The following is a 22,546-nucleotide window of genomic DNA, read 5'->3' on the forward strand; positions in this document are numbered from 1 at the left end:
AAATTTAGTTCTGCCTTCTTGTCTATTCTCAGTCCTTGCCCCACAATGTTGGAATGAACTACCCACCCCAGTTAGGACAGCCGAAACCCATCCAATCTTTCGCCGTCGACTAAAGACGCACTTCTTCAATCATTATCTGAAATCTAAATCTTGTCTTCTTTTTAAGATTTTCCCATTAAAAGTTTTAAAACACATGGTGACAACCAACCCCATAGTGTGTGACAACCATCCCCATGATGGGGTTGGTTGTCACAATGTGTCAGAGTGTCTTTGATAGGTGATTAACTCTGTGTTACAATACTTTGGAAAATGAGAGGGATACACATTTCAAGCCAACATCTTAAGCTTCAATTTAATGTAGGAATGACTATTGAAAGATGTTTTGATTATGAGCAATTCACACTAGAGTAAAAAGTGTGACAACGTCCCCCGTTCTCCCCTAATATGGTATAGAATGGAAATTGTGCTGGTCCCAGAGCCCCAACTGATTACTAAAAGACATATGCTCAATGCCTCTGTCTGGAAACAAGTATGCTCCCTCATGGAGAAGAAGATGTAGGCATGTTAAAAGAACAAACCTCTTACTGTTAAAGTATGTTGTTTGAAACCATAAAGGTTGTCAGTGTTTTTTTTAGATGGTTTCTTAGATGTTCCTATCCTGTTGTAACAGTTGTTGATAATACCTATGATTCTGATGTTGTGTTACTGTATCCATGAATGAATTCAATAAATCTATCTAAATGTCATTCCCATCACATTTCGTCATTACCACAACAGTACGTCATTACCAACACATGACATATTTCTTAACAAATTTGTAACAAATAGTTTAAATCTGACATTTTCCTACATGTTTTCCTATATTACAAGCCCCCCCCTTAACATTTTATGTATGAAAAACAAGAATCATGGACCTGTTGTTGTAGTAATTGTATCTTTCTTGACAGGATCTAGCAATATATTTAAAAGGCTGCATATCTAAAGATCTAAAGCATGTTTAAATTCAAGTAAAATATTTCAAACCACTAATACATCAGAAGTAAGGTATAATGTTACATAAATGCCTTAAAAGCACAAATGTTTTACTTTTTCTTTTACATTTTAAAAAGTTATTTGGTAACGTGATGGTAATGACAATGTTCTCTGACATTCTAGGAAAAGTGTTAAATATATTAAATTCCATAAAGTGATGTTTACAACAATGTTCATATTATGATTCCTGACAAAATGACTATAAAGCTTAATTGATCATTTAAGGTTTTATGCAATTTTATTTTTGATAAATAGATTTTCCCAAAAGTGCCCAAAATCAAATAAACGCCCTTATACCGTATACCGTTTATACCGTCCACCCCTACCACTACCATCATCACCAACAACACCACTACTACCACCGCTACAACCACCACCACTGTAGCTGTGACCACAATCTGAGAGCCAGACTGCCAAGCTTAGGGGAGGATTACACTACAGACGTGTGGCAATAAAGAAAGTACTGTAATAGCACCTACTGCTGTAGCAATGCTCCATGCTATAGTAACAAAGGATAGGAAAATAAATGTGTTCTGCCAGAGCCAAGGGAAACATATCATACATGAATATTCAGCATCTTTTCTCATCTTTTGGGAGTTTTCCAGGTCAAAGTGTGGCAGAATAATTGGGGCTCTTCTGTCTACCCAGCCGTGCGGTATTTTGAAGTGGGCGAATATCTTTTGAGTGTGCAATTTTGGCAATTAGGTCGTATGAAAGGATTGTGTAAAGAGCCACATGAAGGCAGAGATGATCAAACCATTCAGTAGCCAATAATCACCAGGAGGACATGGATCTAATATGGATCTAAAGTTTCACCAGCTGTGGCGTCGAAATTGTGGAAGTAAGATCAAGTGTACAGCAGCCCAGGGGGTGTGTGTGTGTGTGTGCGTGTGCGTGTGCGTGTGTGTGTGTGCGTGTGTGTGTGTGTGTGTGTGTGTGTGTGTGTTGACTCACCAGCCCCTCCTGGCCTCCTGCTGTCCTCTCTGTGCTCAGGTGCTCATCTGAACCCTTCAGCTTCCTCACCTGAGACCAAACACGGACATACAGCAGGTACTCAGTACAAACACACATACATCATTGTAATGTACACTAAAGTAGGTCTGTGTGTTGGCAAGAATCTGGCAATGAATGCGATACATATTACGATACAGGGGTCATGATTCAATGACATGTCAGCATACTATAAACACTGCCGTATGTTGAGATTTTATTATGTTAAAATGTGAGACATTGTAATAAAGATATTGGCCACTGCATTATTTATGTGATTAAGTTGGAGGGTGAATTCTTGACGATCCAAGATTACAATACTACAACCTAGCAGTCATGGGTTACTTTAAACACAACACAATGAACCACTACAGTGATCTTTTATCACAGCATATTGTTATAGCCTAATAAAAAATCAGTCCAGTGTTCAGAAAATTGATGCACAGCATCGCAAAAACAATTATATTGCCTTTTCATAGTTTCATCTCGTGTTTTTACACAGCTTATTGGCCACAGTTGTCATTTAATGACAATCACCTGCTACTTGATTACAATCCCCAAGACGACCAAGATGCCAGAGATCGAATACTATGAACAGAATTGCGATACTCAGAGTTGATATTCGTGCCTCCCTATTACACACTACTAGGTACAAAATGTTAACAGTAGGGAATGTAACTCCGTTCATATACAACAACACAAGCATTTGACACACTGAAGACCATTCGACAGCCCTCTCATGTGTATCTATAACACCAACTTTGATTTCTACAGTTTGTTCCCAAGTTTAGTTTCCTCCTTTTCCTTCACAAATCGCTGACTTCCAGACTGTCGATGCCTACAGTCAGGGCTCCACAAGGAGCTACATAACAAGCATAACACTCCACAGGCTCAGTTATATTGGGGGGGGGGGGGGGAGATACGCCCCACTAAAGATACGGATACACATGGACCAACGACTCTAATCCACCTAAACCCCAGGCCAAAATGACAATTGCACCGCCATTAATTCCCTGAAACCTTTACCATTCAACCTTTATTTAAACTCGAGGGACACCAAGGTTTCCCCCTCATTTACAGTGACGTCGAGTATACAATTAAAAGAGATAGAATAACACACGATAAAAAAAACAAGATAAAATAAGATCAAAAACAGGCCCAGTTCCCACTTGAATATTGTTTGGATTACGGGGGACAGGTAGTCAAACACGTATGCTTTACATATTAATGATGTGTATCCATGGCGACAACCAACATGTAAAACATACATCCTTCAGAGTTTAGGCTACATGGATCCCAACAGGGCCTTGGACTGACAGTCTGCTCCCATCTCATCACAGTGTAGAACCGAGGTGGCCGATTAGCATGTTTCCCTAAATCCCTCTAGTCTACCGTCAGTGGAAAGTACTTAAAATGGTCGTGGATCAGAATAGCAAAGCAGCGCTTTCACATGACAACTTTCCATGTTGGAAAGGGAAGCTTAGCTCACGTTTTCTTATCTCTCGTAAGAGTGGTGGGGGTGGGCAGCTGTAAAGTAAGCTGAAACACTATTTATGGGAGCTACAGTACTGCACTCTGAAGCAGTGGAGGAAATAGAAGGGTGCATAGCATAGAGAGAGAGAGAGAGAGAGAGAGAGAGAGAGAGAGAGAGAGAGAGAGAGAGAGAGAGAGAGACACAGCAGGTTTAGTTTCGATGCTGCTTCAAAGCCTTTATAGAAGCAAACAGCCCAATTCACTGTGAGGCACTGGTGTACTCCTGAACAAGAAATACTCACAAAAATAAACCCTTTAGTGGGATAATGCATCTTCTGAAACAATGTGGTGAATCTTCTATACTATCTCTCTTTGAACGGGGAGTCATCGGTTCTAAGAATCTCTTGTACATCGTTCTTTCATATTTTTTTTGTTTTGATCCACTTTTTCTCCCATTTTCTACATTTTCTCCCATCCCAATTTCGTATCATCCAATTCAACCCTCCCCTGTCACGAACGCTGTTTCTTGCCTCCCACAAGCCGGCTGCAATGTGGACTAAGTCATACATAGCACAAGTCTCCTCCGGTACTTGAGGTAACAGCAGTCGCATCTTTTCACCTGCGCAGCTCGATCTCTCAGTGGCCAGGAGTAACGCGTGGGAGGCTCACGCTGCCCCCGACACTTCCTGATTCTACTGCGCAGGCGCACCAACCGACCTGTAGGAGTCGCTGTCCACAACGCCCGATCCCCACCCATCAGTTTCCCACCCCCTAATACGGCCAATGTGTATTAGTATGAACGACCAGCTAAACTGAAAGCAATGTGGAGCGCTGGGCTCGAACAGGCAAGCCCAGCGTCTCCGTCATTCGTGGCGAGCGCCTTGCCCACTACGCCACGTAGCCGCCCCTTTTTCTTTCATATTTAAAGTCACTGGTAAATTACTGACAACATGGAAGGGTTCATTGGGTCAATTGTCTTTTTTACTTTTTACCAGCTTCCCTACGCTCCATCCAACGCTTTCTGCCACAGAGTCATTGGCCAACGAGCAGAGATCCTGATTAATTCAGAACAACTGAAATGAGCTTGACAGCCAAATGTCATTTCAGATGATTTTGTTACGGATGCCTAACTCCTGGGCAGTGTTTACAGAAGTGAGAGACAGCCTCACTGGCATTAGTAAACACACACAGAGAAAGGGACATCCATCTAGTCTGTGTGTGTGTGTGTGCGTGTGTGCGTGTGTGCGTGTGTGCGTGTGCGTGTGCAAGTGTTGAAAATCGCTTTTGGTTTAGATTGCAACTGATCAATATGATCTCAGTTTGACCTCTATGAAACCCTCATACCTGTCATTTATAACGGCATTGTACTAGTGTGCACCAGGTGTGTGTGTGTGTGTACGTGTGTGTGTGTGTGTACGTGTGCATGTGTGCGTACGCGTGTGTAAAGTAAGAATATACACATGCTTGCATCCGTGCACGTGACCATGCCTTGTTGTACAAACCTTGGCACTGCTGTCAGAGTGTCGTCTGGCACAGGCTTGGAGTTGATTCATCCAGAACTGCTGCTCCTTGGCGTCGCACGCTGCAAAGACAAACACACAGGAAGCAAAGACATCAAAGGCTTGCTTCCCATAACCACCATCATCATCTAATTAGAAAGTATTACTATACTGAATCACTACTGAATCCCATTCATGACTACCAATCAGTGTCTTTTACAACAGCATTGTGCATTCCATTTGCCCCGCACACAGACGAACGTTTGAAATGATAGCCTGCAGTTCTTACCCGGAGAACTTGGTGTCCGAGGCATCGCTTGTGTGCAAGGCCAGCAGGAGGCACAAATGATCACTCCTCACACAAATTGATTTACATTTCATGAGCAGACGACATTGACTGGCGTTACCCGGCGGGGACCTCGGTAATTTGTAATAATTGCGGAAGACGTCGGATCGTAATCCTGTGCCAATCTGCCATGTCCATCATTTGTAAAGTAAAGATGTGGAGATCGATAGGTGGTTGCTACACAGTCCCTTCTTGAGAAATATATTTCCATCCAAAGTAGGTGCACATACTGTTTACCATTATCCAGTTCATTATTTCTCTCCTGCTGGATTGTCATAGATGTGATTTATCATTGATGTACTGATGTATTGATCATCACACACGCAAGCAGTCAAAACTGTGGACGTGTCAAATTCAATCTCAGGACACCAAACATATATTTGTAATATATCAGAGGTCAGGGGTCATTTTCTAGTACCACAGGTCCCCACGTAATACTAGTCCAGTGTGAATAGTTCAGCCACTGTTGTAGTGCTGAGAGTTTTGTACCAAACTCTAATCTGGAACAATCTGCACGCCACGCCACAGGCACAGGCAGTGACGTGTGCACTGTAGGCATGTGAGCACTTGTGCTTCAAATTGATTAGTCTACACAATCTCCCTAACAAGCTAACTGCCTGTCAATCAAAGGAAGAGTTCTGACTCATTACAGCTTTGCCAAACTGAAAGTGAAACTTAACACGGCAATAACAATGCAGGTGCAGAGAAAACAGTTGAGATAGGACTTGGCAAATGGTCTGGAAATGTATTCAGCTTTGTTGATTATAGAACAACTTTACAGAAAACGGTCTATCCGAGTGGAAATGGCCAATATGAACAAAAGCAAGTTATTTATAAGAAAGAATTCCATTGATACCCTGCCCTGTTTTCAGTGAACATAATGCTTAAGATAAGGGGGCAGAGATTATTTTATTTGTTATCTAAAAATACTTTCAGCCTTGGAAGTGAAGGTAGGGGATTTTATCATTACTGCAAAGGATTCTGTAAATTACTTAGGCTGCATCTTGGACAAGTCTTTGTCAGGGAAGAATATGGCCTTAACACTTTGCCGCCCGACCACGAGTTTATACGGGTTTCGAATCCATGCGTTGTGGACAGAATCACGTATATAGCCGTGGCAAGTTGTTATTGCTTTTATTCCATTTTAATAACCGGGTCAAGGTCGCGGAGCGGCACTGCATATATTCCCTAGTCTGTGAATTCGAGAAGATGCAATACCGGCCAGATCCTCTTAGGGGCGCCATCGCGCTACTGCAATGTGCCCTGTGGGCGAACGGATGACGTTTTTTTTCCCCCCTTTCAATGGAGATTTAGTACCCGGATTCTGAATCAGCATTCTCTACCGTGGATTACGTTTCGAATCGCCGATTTCACCATGGAATAAGGGGATTTATCATCAGCCAATGGACATATCGATCTACCAGATGCCGATCGATAACAGGGAAATGCTCGGGGGTATCCCACCGGCTCATGGTAAGATCTTTTTCACATAAATTAAAGCCGGATCAGAGCTTGCTATGATACGCAACCAGCCGAGCAGCGTATGTGGCTAGTTACACGAACACTGGTATTGGTAATCAATAATAATAAACGACGTCCCCCGCCCCCCCCCCTTTGATGCATACATGCTTTGGGACAGTCCCGATGATATGCAGTTTGAGTTATTTCTTTAGCATCTATAAAACGGAAATGCCTTTGGATATAACGTTAGCAGCTATTAGCCATTTATCTAGCCTTCCAGAAAATATACGAGACAAAATCCGCTATAATGCTTATATTCACGGCGCTATAAAATGACAACCTATTGATGCATTTTTTTTTCTTTAAGCCATTTTGAAGGGACGGTTTATGAACTCAATTGACAATGAGAATGGACAGATAGTAATACTATAAAGTATAGATTTAGCTCTACAAAAAGACACAGGTCTGTTTAGAAAAGCTGGTCCTCAACCACTATATTAGACGGGTCCCAGCGGTCGCCAATGTGTTAAAGGCTCTGACCAAAATAAACAAAAAAAAATATTCTTAGCAAGAAAATAATATCTGCTCAATTCAAACACACTGAAGACATTAGCAGATGCCAGATGCAGTGTCACTTTGACTATGCGCGACGGTGTACATCCTGGTATAGTTGCTCACCAAAACAAATAAAGCATAGATTACAGACATCTCAAAATAGACTGTGCTTAAACTTCACCCCCATACACATCTCAATGACTCACACTTTGATGGTCTGAACTGGTTACCAGTGGAAAAGAGAGTGGCTCAGATTAAGTTGGGGCTGACCTTTAAAATAAAGACTGCTACAGTCCCTGCATATCTGGTCAGTTACTTTAGTTGGGTGAGTGAGACTCACACTTACTCCACGAGAAGCAGCCAGACAGATATAATTCCACACAGGTTCAAGAGTTCTATGGGGCGAAACTCATTTTTGTATACGGCAGGAGTTCTATGGAACCAATGACCTACCTCTTGCAAAGCACTAGCTACGGAAAGAGGCTTTAGTTAATAAGACCGCTTTGAAAAACGGGTTGGCGTCTGCCTCTATTGGATTCTCATAGAAGCTAGGAAGGATAGGATGAGTTGTGAAAACTGACGTCTGACGTACTGTGGTCTGTTGGTGAGGTAATCATCAGGCCACCAGGCCTATTGGCACTATGGCTGCATTGGTGCCAATAACCACGATATTGCACAACCTTGAATATGTTATTAATCAACTGTAATTCACATATATTTCCAACGTGTTTAGGGGAGGTCTAAGCACTCTTCAACCACCACAGAGACCTGGGTCGGTCGGAGCGCCTGTTCAGAAGGGAGGGGATCTGGGGGAAATAGTGTGAACCTCTGTACGCGTTACGTTCCCCCAGTGAAACTCCTCGCTGTCAGGTGAGAAGAATGTATCGGAGGGGGGCAATGCACGCAACGACCAGGAAGGGAATTGGCATAACGACTAAATGGGGGTTGGGAGAGGGGGGAAAAGTCATAGCTGTGAAAGAAGCGGCTGGTGACTCCACATGTATGGTAGGAGGGTACAGTACGTTGTAGTCTACACCCTCCCCAGACTGGCCCAGTAGGGTAGAATTCGAGTAGAATCCGACCAGGGGGGAATTGACATAACAACTAAATTGGGGAGATGGGAATAAAGTATGTAGGCAAAAAAGATTTTCAATTTATTTAGAAAGGCATGGTAACACTGCATTACCCCTCAGTTATTTCCACAAAATACATTTAAATATGCTCTCAAGGTCACACGTAGAAAGATCGTACAGTAGTAGACAGACACTAGACAGTAAAAAAGAACCCCGTCTCCATGGGAACTAGGGTTGCAAAGGGTTCTGAAACTTTGCGGGGGATTTTCCATGGGAAGTTAAGATTCGGGACATTTAGCTAATTTCAATAAGAAATATAATGAGAAGGTTCACTGTGGTAGTTCTGAATGGGGAAATCCATAACACTACAGATGGTGGCAACAAAGTATCTACTTACTGCAAAATAAACATATTCTGAAAAGATAAATTAAATGTGATTTAATTTAGTACATTATAATTTACTGCATCTTGAGGTGAATGTGAGTTTTAAAGATGCTTCAAATTAATAATGATCTCTGCCAAAAGGCTGGGAATCCCACAGTGAGTGTTTGCCAAGGTAACTAATGACTCTGTGACAGAAACTATACTGGATGGCTGAAGTGAAGTCCAAAGTTCATGCAACAGCTCTAAATAGTTTTATTCCTGCATTTCTTATCTTGCACTAATGGCAGGCTATATCTGTTGAAATTGCCAAACCACATCTGAAAAATTCTTCTGCAACACATAGGCTGTGTGTGTGTGTGTGTGTGTGTGTGTGTGTGTGTGTGTGTGTGCACGTGCGTAGGTGCGTGCGTGCGTGCGTGTGTGTAGTATGGCCAAATTAGGATATGCTCATAGTCTCAATCAATGATAGTGCCTTAAGTGCTTAAGGAATTCCCACGCCTATTCTTTACTCATATAAACTGTATCAATAATGACTGTACTTTGAGAAATATTGCTGTCTGCTCTGTGCAAACATTCAGATTATTGTCCTAGCACCAAAAAAACATTACATTTCTGTACTCTTGACCTTTGTGGAAAATGATGTCTTTACTCGAAGTAACAGGAGACATTCGACCACATGGTGCATGAGTAGAAGCTGGTCTAAGTGGGGGGAAAAGCCATTTTTCTATCACAAAATTGTCCTTTTTGACCAATGAAACTGTTGAATTAAAGTGGACATACAGTATTTTAGTCTGGTCGGTCGGTCTTCTGGTAATCAAAAGCTTCCCGGTTCGATTCCGGCTCCTCGTCGAAGTGTCCTGGAGCGAGACACCCAATTGCTCCCGATGAGCAGGTTGGCACCTTGCATGGTCGCCTCCGCCGTCAGTGTGTGAAATAAATGTTTACATGTCTTTGACGTACCCTAAACATGTCTTTTAAATTTTCTGCAGAAAAAACCCCCACTCAGATTATGCGTTCTAGCAGCCTCTATACCCCTCTGTTTCAGTCATGTTCTCAATGGGCTGTTTCTGTGCCTGTAACGAGCTAACTGCTTTTATTATACAAATATAGAGCTGCCGCGGTATTGATATATTCCTTACCGCACAAATTTGCGAAATATTTCCTACCGCTGCGGTTATTACCGCACAGTGCGCACAAAAAAGTGCGCACAAAAAAAAAAAAAATTTGAATGCATTTTTTTTTTTTTTTAGTAGTCTACTCTTATAGCCTGCCTCTAGTCTAATGGCGCTTTTCCACTGCATAGTACCTACTCGACTCGACCCGCTTTAGGCACCTGGTACTTCGTTCCTTTTCCACTGCAGCCAGGTACTACTCCGTTTGTCTCCGTGTGGGGATGCAGGCGGTGCCGCTCGCTTGTGTACACTGAAAGCTCCGTGGGCATAGCCAATTAGCCATGTCCGAGGGCTTGCAGCAAGCCAGAGTTTAACACAGTTTAAATCAATCAATCAACCAATAACAACATTAACCATACTCTCGTTGCGTCTATTCTGCCAAAGCTAACGTTACCTCTCATTGTGTATTCTACCAAGCAACCCGGGTTTAACGTTACCTCTCGTGTATATCGGCTGACGGTAGTATTAGGCTAATAACAACAACAAACTTAACACATCAGCGATCTTGTTGTGACACTAAACTCTCCGCTCGGTGGTAAATTGGGTTGATGTCGGTTTTGTTTCATCAATAAATAAGGCAGAATACACAGTGAATCCATTCTTTTTTGTTTATTGCACTTGGTTCTGTCGCAAACAAATCCTGAATGAAATGCATCCTTAGCGAGGCAGTAAAGATGGCGGCGTTCTGTTTTTGTTCAGAGCCTCCAAACTGTGACGCGTCTCTCTTCTGACCAGTCAGTGGTCTGCAATGTTTCACATGACTTTTCTGGTACCACTTCTACCCAATAGGGTCGCTTGGAACCGAGTAGGGTATATCTGCAAAGCCGCAAGCCAACTTTATTATTATGATAAAAAACAGCGGTGACGCATTATTCAGCCTAACTCTGCGGTGAGCGTGATGCAACAGCGATACCGCGGTAATGCGGTTATCGCGGCAGCTCTATACAAATACAATAATTATCATACATCTAGCAGTGGTGCACGAGCCTGTACCTTCAAATTCAGATCAAACTCTCAAACTAGACGTTGCAGATCAAAAAAAATTAAATTCTAATAACATTAAATTCTATTAGTAAAAGAAAATGAATGGCCGTGCTCTTAAAGGTTCCTAGTACTGGATGGCTGCTGAATCTATTAAGATGTGTTTCGATTAAACGTAATACATTCTCCTGGAATACTGATGAGTCCTTTAAGCAGTGAGAGAATAAAATGTTCTCTTGTCAATCATGTGCGTAGCCTACAGCCGAAGCAGTCAAGGGAACACTTTGAAACGAGAGTTCAGAGGAGACTCTAGCAAAATGAGACACTTGTAAAACTCCTGTCAAATGCCGTGCATAAGACATGCTCTCCCACTAGGAAGAGCTACACACCTGTACCAAACCGCCAGTCGGTAAAGACCCCCCTGTCTGACTTGAGACTCATCCCTTCCCGTCATCAACCACACAAATCCTCTCCTTAAAGGAACACCAACATTTAGGGAAATTAGTTTACCATATTCTCCAGAGAGAGACAAGAAGATAGATACCAGTTTCCTCTCTGTGCGTTCAGTAGAAAGCTATCTGGCTGCATGTTAGCCTAGCTTAGCACAATGAATGGAAGCGGACATGACTGGTTAGCCTTCGGGAGAGGTGTTAGTTGGACAATGCCTAGGCTAACCGGTCATGTCCGCTTCCATTCATTGTGCTAAGCTAGGCTAACATGCAGCCAGATAGCTTTCTACTGAACGCACAGAGAGGACGGTAAGCAAATTTTCCAAAATGTTGGCGTGTTCCTTTAACTCATTGAGCGCCAATAACGAGTATACTCGTGTTTCGCCGCCAATCGCTGAGTGCCAATAACGAGTATACTAGTTTTTGGATCCTTTGATATTTCCTTTGATCCCCGTTCTAAACACTCAGCCAGAGCTCTCTGGCATATCTGCCTACGTTGGAATTGCAATGACGATCAAATATCGCCAGGTGGCAGTATCGCCTACCGTATGAACATGCATTGGCCAGCTATTAGTGTGTTAGTGCCAGCCCCCACAGCCCCAAACAACTAGGGACTCATCGACACATTCGACAATCGCGATCGCCTAGAGCGAACTATTGAATATTATGAAAAAGACTAAATAGATTATATGGATGATGATTATGGATGATAAGGTGCGTTTTCCACCAGACTATGTTGGACTAAGCACTACTGGTAAAACGTAAAACAACTATAATCAAACCGACCGATGAGGAAAGTGGAAACCTATTCGGCTCCGTGGTATAGTCTGGCCCGAGCACACAATGGTAACCTGCAATGGCGAGCGAACTATTGGATATTATGAAGAAGACTAAACGTATTATATGGATGATGATTATGGATGATAAGGTGCGTTTCCACCAGACTATGATGTTGGACTATAAAAAACTATAATAAACCGACAGATGAGGAAACCTATTCGGCTCCGTCTATAGTCTGGCCCGAGCAGATGAAGAAGATGGATGAGGGCTACCTAACGTTATATGTATTGATCCTGTTCTGATTCAAGACACTTTTGGACTCGAAGTGAGAAATGGAGTACCTCTAAACCAAAGGTAACGTCTATTTTACGTGTACTTTACCAAAACTCCATCATAAAACATGCGTTTATATGTTCGTAACGTCGGATAAACGCGCCGCCCCCCCCCCCCCCCCCCCCCTCATGTGTTTACCTTTGACCTGGCAATAATATAGGTTTCAAGCGAGCAGCCGCAAGATTTGCGCATACGCTGCACAAAACACACATTATCTCACGATCTAGAAAACCAGCCTGGATTATTTTAAACAGGGCAATGTTTATCTTGGGATTGTGAACGGACAAGGGTATGTAGAAACGAGCGCTTTTTTACATGTTGGACTATAAATAGTGTTCGTCAAATGAGCCATACTATTGTCTCCATAGCTATAATATAGAATATACAATAGCTCCGCAAAGATCGTGAAATATCGTGAAAATGGTAAAAAAATATCTGCCGCCAGGCAGTACAGATGGGGAAAGGGCATGGCACTCAATGAGTTAAAAGCACACTCAGCTTGAGGACGAGCCAGCGTCTAAATGAGCGACATCCTCCATGAAGAGTACGAGCTTCGCCGTGATTAAAGATGATTAGCAATCTGTAGCGAGCGAGCTCCACACACACTAATTGTTACTTAGTTCTGACCGGGTTATTCGTGGTTTCATCCTGGGAATAGGATTATAATTAAATGAAACATTCAAAAGGTGTTATTTTGTCACAAGGGCCATGGACACAGAGGTGGCAATTCTATTGATTAAAGGGATAAGACTAACAACGAAACACCAGAGAGCACTGGGTCCTTCTGCCTGTTGACAATAAGCAACAATACACATTGTCCATTTTAATGACAATATTCCTCCCAGAGAGGTGTATGAATGGTATGCAAATGTTAATGGATATCATTGATCGATCGATCGATAGATAATGGATGGACAGACAGCGCGAGAGAGAGATTGAATGATTTATTCTCAAAATGGACATTGAGGTTTTACCCTCATTTGCAATGCTGTCGAGATTACAAGTACGTTTAAACAGGTCCAAATATATATCAAAGGGAAAAAAATACATTTGCATAGATAGGACAAAAACACAAGTGAAAAAACAAAGAAAGGGAGAGAGAGAGAGACACACACACAGAGAGAGCGATACAGAGAGATACAGAGAGAGAGAGAGAGAGAGAGAGAGAGAGAGAGAGAGAGAGAGAGCGAGAGCGAGAGAGATACACAGAGAGAGAGAGAGAGAGAGAGAGAGAGAGAGAGAGAGAGAGAGATACACAGAGAGAGAGAGAGAGAGAGAGAGAGAGAGAGAGAGAGAGAGAGAGAGAGAGCGAGAGAGATACAGAGACAGAGAGAGAGAGAGAGACAGAGAGAGAGAGAGAGAGAGAGACAGAGAGAGAGAGAGACAGAGAGAGACAGAGACAGAGAGACGGAGAGAGCGAGAGAGATACAGAGACAGAGAGAGAGCGAGAGAAATACAGAGAGAGAGAGAGAGAGAGAGAGAGAGAGAGAGAGAGAGAGAGAGAGAGAGAGAGAGAGAGAGACACAGAGACAGAGAGAGAGCGAGAGAGATACAGAGAGAGACAGAGACAGAGAGAGAGACACAGAGACAGAGAGAGAGCGAGAGAGATACAGAGAGAGACAGAGACAGAGAGAGAGAGAGGAGAGAGAGAGACAGAAACCTTTTATCACTTAATTCCCAGTAGAGGGTGGCAGCAGCAGCAGCAGCATCATGTAATTACAGAGATGCTAATTATAGTGACGGAGAAGAAAGTTGTGTTGGTGGTAATGACATGGCCCTGATGGGGAGATGTGATGAAGGCGTGAAGGGAGAACATGACAGGGGAATACTGGCCGCGTACTTCACAGCTGACGGAGGTCAATGCACAGAGCTATTTTTACTGTGAGACGTGAGAAAGATTGCGTGGAGGGCGTCGTCAAGCCACTTAATGATCATTAGCTGGAATAGATTTTCACAATAGGTTCCCTTTACTTTTGTGTTTAAGTAATTTACCAGTGACTTCAACTATGAAAAAGAAAAACAATGACATGTATGACAGATGTTTAAATAAGGATGACTCCCCATTCAAAGAGATAGGGGTCTGGTCTTGTTAGTCCCCATCATCAAGATGGAGGCAGAGTGAACTGTTTATACAGACTTTGCAGCATCCCATCTAATAGGAATTCAGCAGAATAAATCAAATTAAATTAAAAAGTCTGTCTAATTTATAAACCTATGCATTTAAAACGTATTCTTTTCAGCACATATCTTAATTAAATCAATATTGTGCTGTCTGAACAGTATTTACCTTGTTTAACAACCAGAAAATGTTACATTGTAGTTTGCATTGTACATTGTAGTTGAAATCTTGTAATTCATACACAAAAAAAAAAAAAAAAAATCAGCAAATCTCTTAGTTACAACAAGATTGTGCCAATAAGGCATTTTTTTTATCTTGATACGTAAAGTGGCGTTTGTTTTGGGAAACTGGAGTTTGTTTATGGTGGCGACTGGCGGCCCCCTAGTGGTCAGAAAATCATTATTGCCACTTTAAAGGAACACTCCAACATTTTGGGAAATTAGCTTATTTGCCATCTACCCTGGAGTTAGACAATAAGATACGTACCTTTTTCTTCTCTGTGCATGCAGTAGGAGTAGGAAGACGTTGGGAACTAGGCTAATGGAGGAACCTACTTCCAGTGACTGACGCTAAGCTAGGCTAACGGTGCACGTCTTCCTACTCCTACTGCATGCACAGAGAAGAAAAAGGTATGCATCTTCTTGTCGAACTCCAGGGTAGATGGCAAATAAGCTCATTTCCAAAAATGTGGAAATTGTTCCTCTAAAGTGCTGATGTTTTTTTTCTCAATTATATCTGCTTATGATCTGAGAGATGTGATGAAGGCCTGAAGGGAGAACATGACAGGGGAATACTGGCCGTGTACTTCACAGCTGACGGAGGTCAATGCACAGAGCTATTTTTACTGTGAGACTGAGACATGAGAAAGATTGCGCGGAGGGCGTCGTCAAGCCACAGAGACTTAATGATCATTAGCTAGAATAGATCTCTACAGTAAAACCCTACTGATATAAATGTTTTTCTTTTATTATTCAGATAAAGACAATAGCTAAATTTAATTTAATCAGCCCGTTTAAAATTACTTGACCCCTTACTTGTGTCAATGAAGTCAATCAAGTGAAAATAAAAATAGCTTAATTTGCCGTTTGATCGTTCAGACTGCTGTGCTCAGTGCTCTCCCTCTCCTCTGCTCAATACACATACACAGCCTGGTCTTACCATGGAACATAAAACACTCTTTATATTCCACTACTCTAGCTAATTGTCTTCTGCACCCTTGGCTGGCTTACAAAATAGCCATTTTTACATTGGAAAATTGCCATTACAAGTCAAGATCAGCAACATCTCATAAAAGCTTCTGTATGGCAGAATGTGCATCTCCTACCTCACTACACCTTGCTGGTCAGTTGACAACAAAGGAGACACACAGCAGTGAGAATAAAGGCCACATTGAAAGCTTGAATAGAGACCACCAGTAAAGCGATACCTTGCTGTGGGGTTAATGTTGCCAGCTAGGCTTGCCAAACTGGAAACTGGCTCTTGCTTGAACCTTGAACTACCTCCTTCCCCCACAAAAAGCCTGGGGGGGTTCCCATAGTAACCGATGTGCAATCCAAGCCTACCTACTAATCTTAATCAGCAACTGTTGAAGAGAAACATGTGAGGCCCTTTGTTCCCTGCTGTTTGAACAAATTGAAGCTTGACGTAAAAAGAAATTAAAAAAAAAGAAAAGAAAAAAGTAACCACTTAAAGTAAGAGGTTCAAGGTGGGAACAGGGTGGAAAGGAACCCAACCTGAGCCTGACATAAGAGCTGTCTGCCGTGTGAATAATGGTCAATGGGCTGTGTGTTGTTTTGGGTATTAAGGAATGCGCCAAAACCACTTTTTCACTGGCGTCTGTGAGTACAGTCTTATCGCATCTTATCAGCCGATACCAAGCACTGGTCCAATCAATTACTTTTACTGAACGGTATAGACTTAGACCGTTAGTTGGAGGTTGGACAAAGAATTATTAAGATATATTAATAAAAGGGGGCTAAGTGGCGCAGTGGGCAAGGCGCTTGCCACTAACGCAGGAGATGCTGGGTTCGAGCCCAGCTCTCGGCATTGCTTCCGGCTTGGCTGGTCGTTCATACTAATACAATTGGCAGTATTAGGGGGTGGGAAAGCCGGTGGGTGGGGATTGGACGTTGTGGACAGCGACTCCTACAGGTCGGTTGGTGCGCCTGTACAGCAGAATCAGGAAGCAACGGGGGCAGCGTGAGCCTCCCACGCAGGCCCTCGCCGCTGAGAGATCGCGCTGTGCAGGTGAAAAGATGCGACAGCTGCCTCCTCGTGTACCGGAGGGGACACGTGATGCAAGGCTTGGTCCACATTGCAGCCGACCAGTGGGAGGCATGGTCTAACAACGTCCAAAACAGGGGAGGGTAGAATTGGATAATACGAAATTGGGATGAGAGAAAAATAGAAAATGGGGAGAAAAAGTAGATAAAAAAAATATATATATATATTAATAAAAGTAATACATTTTAGAGATGAGATATCCAACATGTAACGTCATGAAAATGTAAACATACAATGTATTCTCTTTGCGTTGATTCCTGACATGTTACACAAGGCTCTTGGTATCGGATTTTAGAACTGGGGAAATCCTCCCAGTATCCACCCCATATCAGATACTAGTATCGATCTCAGGGCTTTCCCAGCATCAGTCAAACTCCTAGACAGGTCTGGGTTTCATCTAGGCTCATTCAGATTTCTCTCAATGGGTTTCCAGAAGCCTTCAGACTCATTGACTGGATTTATTAACGTTTCTCATCTGGTCGGTTCCAAGTCGCCTCTCTGTGAGCAACGTTCACCTCCCCTCCGTCTGCCCGCTACAAACCCCCGACTTGTTCTCTTGTGGGATTATCGTTTCCTCTCGGCTCAATACTGCGTGGATCACTGAGTCATTCATGGAATATAGGCCAAGTTATTCTGATATCCCCCATGGGGAATGTAAGTGGACATTCCAGAGACCGGAGCAGGGAGTCTCGCCTCAGTGCATACAGGTCACTGGCAGGGCGAGCCGCTAGCACAGTGAACAGGCAAGCTAAGCCCTACAGTCCGCTAGCAATCGTAATAGCGGAAAGTGGACAGCAGAGCGGGGAAACGAGACTATTTCACTAAAGCAACTGTGGCTACTGAATCTCTACCCTTAGCTTGATTGCTATAGGAAGCAAAGCAAAGATTTCACACTGAAAATCCATAATCAACAGTTACTAAAAAACAACAATGCGTTTCACTTCAGTACGCTAATTTTATCCACCAACCATGTCAAAGGTTTTGGTAACAAAACAGTGAACAACATGTAATCGTGTGTTGTTAGCGGATAGGGTGACCCATAACTAAACAGTATTTATATCTGTAATATGTGAAATGTAAATATAACCAATTGAAAAAATTATTACTTTATAAAAATGTTTTGGGTTCTGTGGTGGAACCGGAGAGGTTAATTAAGCGCATGGTAAAATCTTAATGGTTGATACAAATGTATTGTTAAAGCATTGCCAAATTCAGGTTCAGGAGTTTGGGTTCCTCAGGCTCTACCAAGAGAGGTGTGGAGAAATTCACAGAATAATAAAGTTACTAAACTCCAGTCTCCAACCCACACATCAAAACAACAAAATAAAGAGTAAACAAAGCGCAATACTAATTGAGGCTCTTTTGTCTAGAGGTCGCGGTTTGACAGCATTACAGATTCTACCTTTAAAAGGAACACACCAATATTATGTATCCACTTCCATTCATTGTGCTAAACTAGACTAGCTTGCAGCCGGATAGCTTTCTAATGAACGCACAGAGAGGAAATTGGTATCTATCTTCTTGTTTGACCCTAGAGAAGATGGCAAGTGCATGTCCCATAATGTTGGTGTGTTCCTTTAAGTAGCACACAATGTAGACAGTGCAGTTACCATTTGATTGTAGCATTTGATAAAACTAAAACTAAATCAGACTCAAGAAGTGCAATGTCATTACTCACAGCTATGAAACGACACACAAGCTTTGTTTACTATGACTGATGTTATGAGGTAAGGTAACTGTTACTTCTGACAACTTCAAGTGAAATGTATGCCACTGACTAGAGGGCTATGGGAAATTGGACAAGCTAATAATTGTGATACAAGGAGTGCAATAGAGCGACTAATTACAATAGCAACTCTAAAGCCATCTGAGGAAGCCTCATTACAATAAGTTTAATGAACATTGCAATGCAATGCGTCTCTAAATCTTCTTAAAGATTTTAACAGACGAAACACTGCCAATTAATTTCTATTAAGACTCTTTTCAGGGGCGGCCGGGTAGCGCAGCGGACTAAGCGTCTGTCTACCACCACAGAGCCAGTGGGATCGAATCCGGCTGTGGTGCCTCCGGCTTGGCCGACCGTCCATACTAACACAATTGGCAGTGTTAGCGGGTGGGAAGCCGGCGTAGGTGGGTCCTGGTCGTTGTAGACAGCGACTCCTACAGTTCGGTCGGGGCGCCTGCACAGCAAGGGAAGGATCTGGGAGAGGTAGTGTGACCTTCCACACGTTACACCCTCCCAGTGAGAGTCCACGCTGCCAGGTGAAAAGAAGCGGTGGGCTGGCTACACATGTGTCGGAGAAAGCATGCGATAGTCTCCGCCCTCCCAGACCGACGGTAGGGGGTAGAGTGCGGTGCGCACCGACCAGGAAGGGGATTGGGAATTGGCATAACGACTAACATTGGGATGGGAGAAAAACGGAAAAAGAAGGGGGGAAAAGATAATAAAAAAAGGACAAAAAATACTCTTTTCATGACAAGGAGAGTGCACCGTTTAAGCTGCTTGGGGGTCAATGCTTTATGTTGCAACCTCAAACGCCCACCATGTAAACTCCATAATCCCCATTTTACAACATCCCAGTACACTACATACTTCAGATCGCAGTCACTCCAACATGTGGCCCTCATCCGTGTGTTTGTCGCTGTGACCAAATAAGGGCAGCCGAGGCCACTGTGAGGTCATACCTCTGAGTTTGTACAGCTCTCCATTGACAGAGTTTACGGTGAACATGTGCGGAGCCTCGTCGCTCGGGGTTACCGAAGCACCAATCAGGGGCAGGGACCCTCGAGGCTTCTGGGTCTTTCCCTGCTCGTTCACAAAGTACTGCAGTTGCCCCAGCTCAGGATCTAACACAAAGTACCTGGAGAGAGCGAGAGAGAGAGAGAGAGAGAGAGAGAGAGAGAGAGAGAGAGAGAGAGAGAGAGAGAGAGAGAGAGAGAGAGAGAGAGAGAGAGAAAGGGAGAGAGGGGGGGGGGGGAGTAATGAATGTAATGGGGCAGAGAGAAAGACAGGAAAAAAGGGAGATAGGAACAGTGTTAATGTTATCATTTTGTTTTATGTTCTCATTACCATGGCCTGTTCACTGTTAACTGGTTAACCCTTTCACTGTGACACGACAAAGGGTTAACCCTTTCACAACCACACTACAGAAGGTTAACCTTCCGTAGTGTGGCAGTGAAAGGGGTTAATGCCAAATTATCCAAGGTACCCATTAGTGTGGCGGCAGAGCCCACTGCTCAAGGCGAGAATATTAAAACCACCTGCGCTTTAACCTTCCTTGATGAATCACATTCAATCACTGCATAATTTAATCTCTCTTCTGTTCTCTCTCAACCGCCTCTCATCCTGGCCTGCAACACACACACACACACACACACACACTAGGGGTGTAACAATACATCAACTTCGATCAATACGCAGTGGTGGAAAGTAACTAAGTATTTTTACACAAGTACTGTACTTAAGTACGATTTTCGAGCTACTTGTACCTTACACATGTATTTTCATTTTAGAGAACTTTATACTTTTACTCCACTACATTTCAAAGGAAATATTGTACTTTTTACTCCACTACATTTATCCGAACCCATCAGTTACTGGTTACTTTGAAGAAAAAGATTTTGCATAAAAAACATGGCAAAGATTTATGAAAATGATACTTTCACATTTGAAGTCTGCAAACTTCAAGAGGACATAATCGGAGGCTCGGAGCAGCATAACTGGACCACATATCACTTTAAAGTAACCTATAATCAGAGAAGCATAATCAGAGCAGCATAACTGGACCACATATCACTTTAAAGTAACCTATAATCATCAGAGAAGCATAATCAGAGCAGCATAACTGGACCACATACCACTTTAACATAACATTTAATCAGAGCAGCATAACTGGACCACATATCACTTTAAAGTAACCTATAATCAGAGAAGCATAATCAGAGCAGCATAACTGGACCACATATCACTTTAAAGTAACCTATAATCAGAGCAGCATAGCTGGACCACATATCACTTTAACATAACCTATAATCAGAGAAGCATAATCAGAGCAGCATAGCTGGACCACATATCACTTTAAAGTAACCTATAATCAGAGAAGCATAATCAGAGCAGCATAGCTGGACCACATATCACTTTAACATAACCTATAATCAGAGCAGCATAGCTGGACCACATATCACTTTAAAGTAACCTATAATCAGAGCAGCATAGCTGGACCACATATCACTTTAACATAACCTATAATCAGAGCAGCATAGCTGGACCACATATCACTTTAAAGTAACCTATAATCAGAGCAGCATAGCTGGACCACATATCACTTTAACATAACCTATAATCAGAGCAGCATAGCTGGACCACATATCACTTTAACATAACCTTTAATCAGAGCAGCATAACTGGACCACATATCACTTTAACATAACATTTAATCAGAGCAGCATAACTGGACCACATATCACTTTAAAGTAACCTATAATCAGAGCAGCATAGCTGGACCTCATATCACTTTAACATAACATTTAATCAGAGCAGCATAACTGGACCACATATCACGTTTAAAGTAACCTATAATCAGAGCAGCACAGCTGGACCACATATCACTTTAACATAACCTTTAGAGGTCAATGGATCAGACTGAATGCTCCCTAGCACTGGAATACACAAACATGTAGAATGCATACTTTTACTTGAATTTTACTTTTACCAGAGTACTTATTTATCTGAGTATCTGTGTACCTCTTCCACCACTGCCAATACGTCAATTCAAAAGGCAACAATCTAAACTAATTAAATCCATGCAATGTACAGATATCGATTAAGGCCGTTAGGAAGGAAGTTCAGTGATTATTTATTTAATTTATTTTCACATTCAAAGAGTGCTTCAGGGTGTGTTCAGTCAATGCTTAACTCATTGGACGCCACCGCTTAAGTGCGCCAGAGCGCCACCACTTTAATCAATGGGAGGAGTGGGAGATTTGCAAGTGCTTAAAAATATATCTTAAATTATGGCTATGGGTCTAATACACTCGTCGATTATCAGTGAGTTGCTTGCAGTCAACATGTACAAAACGGATTGTTTTTTCATCTGTACATTTCCCTTTTATACCGTTTTGAATATAAGTCTAGTTTTGGTGATTTCTAGTAATTCCAGAGAAAGCGTTGCAGATGTATCGTTGAAATCAGGTTACCTCGCCTGATTATTTAAACCACGCCCGCACGGCTTGGATCGTCCCAGAAAAAAAACCTATACCATTCCCAGTGGAGTGCAATACCAGCTGGAAGGTGTAGGGGGCGGTATTTGCCCTTTTGCGAGCTCAGACCCATTCCCAACGATAACATCAGGCTGGATGGATGAAAATGAATGGATATCGCTAATAAAAGAAATAACGATTAAAACCTGACTATACTCGTGATTGTCGCTGAATGGTCGGCGAGTTAACCCGACTATCATCGGGTCTGGCGTGAATTGTATTGTAGCAAAAACTGTGATATTGGCAGATATTGAATGACTGTCTTATCAATCAAGATCATATATGGTAGTAAAGCCAGAGGGTGTATACCCACTAACTAAACCACACTAGGGCTTGGAAATAATTAATCCTTATAAT

At 42.5% G+C, this 22,546-nt stretch overlaps 1 protein-coding gene across 2 annotated transcripts in view; it reads right to left on the reverse strand.

The window, feature by feature from the left end:
- osbpl10a (oxysterol binding protein-like 10a) overlaps positions 1 to 22,546 on the reverse strand; it is a 139,114-nt gene that overhangs the window by 78,419 nt on the left and 38,149 nt on the right. For both annotated transcript variants that reach the window (XM_084313632.1, XM_084313631.1), the window contains exons 2-4: positions 19,616 to 19,791; positions 4,998 to 5,077; positions 1,987 to 2,055 (exon numbers count right to left, since the gene is read on the reverse strand). In XM_084313632.1, coding sequence (XP_084169758.1) covers positions 1,987 to 2,055; positions 4,998 to 5,077; positions 19,616 to 19,791 — 325 coding nt within the window. The remainder of the gene's footprint in view (positions 1 to 1,986; positions 2,056 to 4,997; positions 5,078 to 19,615; positions 19,792 to 22,546) is intronic.

The sequence above is a fragment of the Notolepis coatsorum genome (assembly GCF_963971535.1).
Source record: "Notolepis coatsorum genome assembly, chromosome: 4".
Lineage (NCBI taxonomy): Eukaryota > Metazoa > Chordata > Actinopteri > Aulopiformes > Paralepididae > Notolepis > Notolepis coatsorum.